Genomic DNA, 8,251 nt, shown 5'->3' on the forward strand with positions numbered 1-8,251 from the left:
TAAAAGTGTTCAATGTAGGTATGTTAGCATTTATAAAAGAGAATAGTTGAAGTATATCCTTATATTGATATTTCTCTAAGGATGCTATTATATATGTACACCTTCAAGTAACTGTTCAACGGAAAAATCATTTTCTACATTAAAAAAGGTTAAAACTTATTTAAGATCAACAACGAGAGAAAATCGTCTTAATTAACAACCCTCAACATTGAAGCTGATTTAACGAAAACTATTGATTTTAATGATATTATTGAACATTTTTTTTTTCAAAAGTCAAGAAAAAAGTTATAAGCTATCGATTATTTTATTATATATAATTAATAATAAATATAATATATTTAATCTAATAAAATTCATGTATTGTTAATCATTATGCATATAATAAGTATAAATTCTGTTTCCTATATTTAATATATATATATATATATTTTAAGAAAGGATTATTCACTGAAAAAAAAATTAGGTTAACATTAGGATATGTATTACCAATGATTTTATAATATACAATATATATATTATAAAATCAATGGTATTACTATAAAATTATCTAATATAATGTATAATATCGCAAAACAACTGATAAAAACAAATTTTTTTATTGCTTAACTGAATTTATTTATATATATATATATTTTTTTTGTAAGGGAGAAGGGCGGAAAAATTATTTTGTATGTATTTTGTTCCATTCATTGTCAACAGTGATTGTTGTTATTTTCATAGAAGCGATAGACCGCCAGCACCCAGTGTGGTCAGGCCGTTCAGGTCGCCGAACCATCGTCTTCTAGTCTTCAAGTAATTGAAGTTAGTTGTAAGTATTTGTCCAATTTGTGTGAGCTCTGTGATTATTGCACCATATCGATCGCACCACAGACACCTCTCACTCCATTAATTAAACTCTATTTTCTTCTTTTTGTGTCGTAGTCGTCGTCGCCGTCGTCAGAGAGGCTGCCGCCCAATTTAATAGGATATTAGATTTCCTATTTCTATAGATACAAGGCGTTCCGAGTGGCAGCCTAACCAAGTAAATTTTAGGTAAAATTATTATTATTTTCATTCCCCTCGTTCTCTGATGTCGCACTGACAATATCCATTACAATTTGTATAAAAACCAGATCCCGGGCGAATGGTGTATTGGTGCGGCGAACTCTAGTATCACACTTTGAATTACTTAATTGCAACGGCAGTAATTTTTTTCATCAATTTTGTAGCCTTGTAATACGGAAGTATCGTTACCACAGTATCACAGTAAATATATATTTATACCAACGGTTAAAGATAGTAGTTCTATCTAGAACCGTGGTCATCATCTTCTCTTGTCCAAGTTTACCTCCAAGTTAAAAACCAGTTATTCAAATCAGTTCTTATTATATATTTGTCGGCTAAAATATAGTCGGCTGTAATATTTGTCGATTAAAATATTGTCGGTTGTTACATTTATCGGCTAAATTATTTTTCGATTAAAATATTTTTCGGCTATATTATGGTTCGGCTGTTTTATTGTCGGCTATTTTAAGCGCGCCCGTCTCCTCATTTTTATAACAAATTTTTATCCTTAAACGATCGATTTCGTCTTCTCTGCTCTTTCCTAATCTCCAGCTACATAAAGTTACCAACCAAGCTATTAATACAAGTACAAATTCAATCTCAAGTCAATGTGAACGTACGGAATCTAATTATGGGGTTCTGCAAAAATCTCAAACTTAAACTGTATTCAGCGATTCCAATCTAAAGTCCTCCGTACTAACACTAGAGAACCATTTTACGTATCGAACGAGATCATGATGTAGCCAGAACTTTTTACAATAGAAGATTCAACTTGGATGTTCAAAACCACACCAATCCCTTAATCAAAGGGCTTGCGTCAGAAAATATACCTGGTAACCTTAAGACAATATTAAAAATGTGGTAGTGCGGGACATACTAATCTAGTTAAAAATTTCAAATTATAATATGATATAATATAACACTATTGTAAAGCATATACCTATTTATATGCAGGGCTTAGAGTTAAGGGGGACGCAAGGAAACTTAGTCTCCCTACCTTTCACAGCCCTTATAAAGCGTCCCCTTTAACATTACTTCAAAAAGTTTACTAAAACGATTAACTGTTTGTTAAAAATAACTATACGCAACAAAACAGTTAAAAATTTTGGTTTTGAAATTTAGTTGATGTCACTAGGTGTTCTAGAAACAATGTTAACTAATATTTAGGGCGTATACCATTTGGGCGAATCGACTCAAAATATATTCTGTTTAGGCGAATAGATATATACCGTTTGGACGAAGATTATTTAACTAAAAATACCGTTTGGATGGTATAAAAATGGTTATAATATGCATAGAACAATTAATTAAAAAATATTATATAAAATATATATAATTAACAATAAGTTATATTTAAAAAAAATATTGATATGAATATTGATAATATTATTATATATTATACATATAAGTAATAAGTAATCTACAGTCAGAAAAAAATTATAAATACAATTCCATATAATATAATTAGTACCTATATTTTAAAGTAATCTATTAATCAATATTGGCTTTGTATGAAAATGCTCATAATATACATTCAACAATTAATTCAAGGAAATCATATAAAATATAAATAATTAATTATAAGTTCTATTTAAAAAAAATATTGATATGGATATTAATAACATTATTATTTATAAGTAGGAAATAATCTACAGTCAAAAAATTAAAATAATAAAATAAAATTACAGATAATATAATTATTAGTAGTTTTTAAAGCAATCTATTGGCCTGATATTTTAAACCTAAACATATTGTGTATTCTAATTGGTTAATACCCCCTCTTTTATATTTATAACATGTTTCTTGTATAAACTCTTTATTTTTTATTAGCAATAATATCATTCGTATCTGTCATTAGATTTTTACCTCGCACAGGTAAAATTAATTTCACTCCCCAAACGGACTATTATTTTTTTGGTCAAAATTATTACCTTCACCCAAATGACCACCGCCCAATATTTAACATAAATTATAAATTATATAGTAATATTTAAATTTATTATATTAATTAAATTAGTTGCCTTATCTCGTTTATGCCTAACCTTGAAGTTTGTTATAATAAAATTAGGAGGAAGAAGACAAATGATTAGTTTCTATTTATTTATAAATAAAGGAAACAATCGAAATTTTATTTAAAACCTAATTATATCGAGAGTCACAGTCAAGAATTGGAAACTATATTTTACAGGCGCGTGTATACTACGCCACTGAAAAAATCAGGTAAAATTGAGTTCAGGTAAACTCCGGCAGTGAAGAAAAACAAGTAGTAGTATAAAATTAATATGATATATTATTTAAAAAAAAATATAATATAATATAATATGATATCGTTCACATAAAATATTTAAATCATAGTAAAAAAATCATAATAAATAATCGTTATACTTAAGAATCCAAAAGTATATGTATAAGTTATGTCATGTATGTAAACTAAAATTATGTGATAAAATTTGTAAATATTTTAAGTCTTGTATTACTTAATTAGTGTACCTATTTATAGCACCCTGTAACACTGTAATTTTTTTTTATTTCAAATACATTTTTTAGCTTATTTACTTGAGATATGATATTTAGTTTTACATAAGTTGGGTTTGAAATTCGATAAGAACTTCACTAAAAATATGAACATTCGGTTGACTTTTATCAAATTAATTTCTTAGATGACTATGAAAGAATTCACAGGCAAAACACAAAAAAACTGGCGGAATTTACATTAAACCTTTTATTACCTTAACCAATATTCTGGTGGTGTTTACATTTGCCCATATTTTACAACAATGGTTTTCAACCTGAAGGTTGCGACCCCCCTAGAGGATTACGAATAATAATAAGAGCGGGGTACCTTAGTTGCGTCCTATAAAAAAGGTATATACAAATTGTATCCCACTATATACCGTGTGTTCAATTTTAAAGGCAACAGGAAATATTTGGAACGCATGATCTTGAATTTGATTCGGGGTTTTTTTTTACTAGGTACAAGACATATAAATACATATGTTTTTGATAAATCCTAATTTTTACCTTTTTTTTTTTACCTGCTCATGCGCAGTAAAATAAAAATTTCTTAAATTAGAACCACTATTTTTGACACTGGATTTGGTTTTCTCTATTTTTTTTGAGTAACTTTGATCTTTACAGTTTTTTGATATGTTCAAAATTGAAATTTTTAAGACGGTTGAAAGTTTTAAATTACGTAATTCGTATTTATCGCATATTTCAATGCTCTACGTATCTTAATCAAGCATTTACAGATACTATTATAACAATTTATTTTTATTAAAACTATAAGGTGTATTTATTATAACATTAAATTTATAAACAAATATCATTAGATAATAATAATAATAATAATAATAATAATTTATTATTCAATAAACTGTTCAAAATTATTGTCATTATTTTCAACGCATGCTTCCATTCGTCTAAGTAGTTCTCTTTGTGTAGCTGTTATTATTTGATCTTCGGTGAGTTCATTACACGCGATGATTATTTTATTTTTTTAAATCTTCAAGATGAATAGATGGATTTGCATAAATTACTGTTTTTAAATGTCCCCATTAAAAATAATCCAACGGTGTTATATCAGGTGATCTAGTGGATCAATGTACCCATCCATTTATTGCCAAAAGTTTGGTTAAAATATTCTCGAACAATAATTTCACTATGAGCGGGAGCCCCATCTTATTGGAAAATAAATTGATATATGCGATAAATACGAATTACCTAATTTAAAACTTTAGACTGTCTTAAAAATGTCAATTTTGAACATATCAAAAAACTGTAAAGATCAAAGTTGCTCAAAAAAAATAAAATAGAGCAATCCAAATCCAGTGTCAAAAATGGTGAATCTTATTTAAGAAATTTTTATTTTACTGCGCATTCGCAGATAAAAAAAGTAAAAAATTATAATTTATTAAAAACATATGTATTTATATGTCCAATACCCTATAAAAAAAACCCGAATCAAATTCAAGGTCATGCGCTCGAAACATTTCCTGTTACCTTTAAAATCGAAGACACAGTATTTGTTAGGTAGTAGAGTTTTATTTCGTTTCAGGGGTTCTCCGTGGTGTTTCGTATACCTACGTGAGCTGTGATAAATGTTTAGTTTTAAGATAGAAGTGCAAAATATTATTAGTGAAAAACAAAAACATTTGAAAATAATTGACAAATATAAGTTCTGTTTTTATAAATGTTTGGCTAATAATATTCAACGTAGGAAATGTACCATTAAAACGTGTACAGCATATTTAAAAATTAACGATAATGATGATATTTTACTTAACGTGTGTGATACTCACCACGACCACGATGCACTATTTGAAGGAGTTATAAATCGACAAATTGTAAGTAATTCGCTTAAACGAAAAGGTACACAAGAATTATTTGAAAAACCAGCTAAACTAATGCATCGACATTTAAAAGAATGTATTGATATCAGTGTAAAAAGTACATTAACAATTACAGATATTCGCTATATGAATTATAATTTATATCGAGCTCGAAGTGAACAATTACCAAAATTGGCAACGAATATTTTAACTGTCCATTCAGCCTTAAATGCTATTGACTGTATTACAAACGAAAATGAACCATTTTTGTTTATAAATGATTCTATTGATGTTATAGTAATATTTACATGTAATTCAAATTTAGAATTTTTAATTAAAATTATAACAGTGTATATTGATGGCACGTTTGAATTAACATTATTATTATTATTTATTTGTTGTTGTTAGTTGTTTAAGAACTCTTAATTAAATTACTTAAATTTTTTAGAACGCAATTCGTGTATACTTTTTCTACGGGACGCAACTCGTGTGCTCCCAATAAGAAGTCGCCAAAATAATAAAAAAACGATATGTGAATTTTTGTTGTACAATTTAAACATAAATATACATATAGGTATATTATATGTATAATAAATTTAAGTGTAAAATCTAATATTTTGATTACAATTTGGAAGGGGCCATCAAACAAAATTAAAATGAAAGGAGTCACGATTTGTTAGATTAAAATTATTAGTTTTGCTCTGTTATTAATTTTGTTTTAAAATATTTAATTTTAATACAACGTGTGCTATTATTTTAAACAATTTTCCAGTAAAGTATTACGTTTTAGTTATTTTGTTCAGTATATTAGTATATAAAATGTACCACAGAATAATCTGAATCTATTAACCTGTTTTTTGGTACTATAAATTCTATGAGAATAATAATTATGACTGTTTTACATATACTCATTTTATAAAATGAGTTACTTATTAATAATTATTGTTAATATTTATTAAATAAAAAATAAAAATTGTTTGTAATGAAAATTATAAAGATATTTATTTTTTTTGTCTCATTTTGATTAAAAAAATATATGGTCACCTTAGGTATACTAGATCATCAGCATACAGAATACATTTGTACAGTAATTAAATATTATTTTTAAATATTGTCTATTGAAAAAACTATTACATTATTTTAAATTCCTTGATATAAATTAAAAAGTAATCATCGGTGTGACAAATTTTGACTTGTTTCTTGAAACATGGCATATTTATGTTCGATAACCTGACTGCTATATTGTTTATGATTATTTAGTTTTTTGAATTTTAAAAATTATTAAAAATTGAAAATCATTTTTAAAATGTAGAATTATTGTAATATACATTTTTTTAATGTATATGGATTCATATAAGAATTACTACAATACAATGTATTGCACACTTACATAACTTTAAATATATGTTGTTGCAAAGTTAATATTAGATTTTTATACTTATAAACTTCTTAAATATAAACTTTAGAAATTTCGAAACGTAGGGGGAAGATGGTGACCGGTCAACGAATCACAAAATGTATGCAATTTCTTGTTTAGCTCATTTAAGTACAAGTGACCAAAATACATTTATATTTCTTTATTATTTTAAATGTGATAAAACAGAGAAAAATTTCTATATCAACAGAAAAGTATTTAATTATAAATCCTATATTAAATTATTTGTTATATCTACTGTTTAATTTTACAAATTGTAGGAAATATGTACTTTAAATAACCGAAATATACACAAAAATATGCAAATGAATATTTTTTTGATGATAATTAAAAAATTTGATTTATTCATTTAAATGTAGACAATTTTTTTTAATTAATATTTTTGGACAACAATAACACTATAAACATTATATTACTATGTATGCTCGATTTCATTCCCTTCATCTTCTCCTATAATGAAAAAAACAATCTGTATACTTATTTTTCTTTTACATTTTAGTAATAATTTACGATAACTAATAGTAAACCCAGGAACAATTAGGTATTTCTGTAGTTTCCAAATCCAGTTAATAATATAATTATCTCATCTTAATTTATAAACCGAGTTATGCGGACTAACAGGTATTTCTCTTGTTGCCCAGTCCTGACTTGTTTTAATCGACTACGTATATTGACCGATACGTGGATGTAAAAAAAAAAAGTGTTAACCTCTAAAATAAATTTACTTACATTAAACGAAAACTGCGTAGATATCCTATAAATAACAATTAATTTGTCACCATTTATCAAATATGAGTATTGCTCAAAAAACGGTGAAATATGTAACTAAAATTTTTGTATATCAATCTGTTTTGACTTAAAACAAATTTATATCTTACTTAGACTATTCTGCTATTATTATTAAACAATATGCAAATTAAACAAGTCCCAAACACTAGTTATATCAAATTATAGTTGCTGGTATTAAACGAATAATCAGTTATATATATATTAAGTTCATATATTCATACGTATCATATTTTAATTTATATATCAATTTTAATTTATATTCATATTAATCTATGTTGAATTCACACACATTGTATTTTACCAAGGGCATCGCCCATAAAAACCAATAATAAATAAATAAAGAAACAAAAAGTAATAATATGGCGAAAAAACGTATTACAATGTTCAATAACTTTAAGACCACTTGTAACATTTATCTTTTTATCTAATGGCTAATGACTAGTATTAAATTTTTAACTTAGTTTGGGTGCTGATATCAGAACATTATGTTTAAAAGGAGTGGTAGTCACTCTCTCAAGAGTCTAGATTGTCTACCTATATCAGAGAAAAAACCGATCGTAGTAGTAGTTTGAACTTGTTACCTTGCTGGCAACATTGTTATTTTATAACTCCATTTTTAGTCTACTAAATTGAAAATCAAATATAATTTCAG

At 26.1% G+C, this 8,251-nt stretch overlaps 2 protein-coding genes across 2 annotated transcripts in view; one reads left to right on the plus strand and one right to left on the minus strand.

The window, feature by feature from the left end:
• The first annotated feature begins 5,077 nt into the window (after positions 1-5,077).
• Positions 5,078-5,877, plus strand: LOC112679648. Its single transcript, XM_025549541.1, has 2 exons — positions 5,078-5,672; positions 5,824-5,877. The coding sequence occupies exons 1-2, from the start codon at positions 5,145-5,147 to the stop codon at positions 5,875-5,877; spliced, it is 582 nt and encodes a 193-aa protein (XP_025405326.1). The 5' UTR covers positions 5,078-5,144.
• Positions 5,878-7,250: 1,373 nt separating this feature from the next.
• The window catches only part of LOC112679658 (glucose dehydrogenase [FAD, quinone]-like), an 8,383-nt gene continuing 7,382 nt past the window's right edge, over positions 7,251-8,251 (minus strand). Inside the window, exon 3 of the mRNA XM_025549551.1 lies at positions 7,251-7,260. Within this exon, the coding sequence (XP_025405336.1) occupies positions 7,251-7,260 (10 nt within the window). The remainder of the gene's footprint in view (positions 7,261-8,251) is intronic.

Source organism: Sipha flava, unplaced genomic scaffold, assembly GCF_003268045.1.
Source record: "Sipha flava isolate LNK unplaced genomic scaffold, YSA_version1 100_pilon_pilon, whole genome shotgun sequence".
In the NCBI taxonomy this organism is placed as follows: domain Eukaryota; kingdom Metazoa; phylum Arthropoda; class Insecta; order Hemiptera; family Aphididae; genus Sipha; species Sipha flava.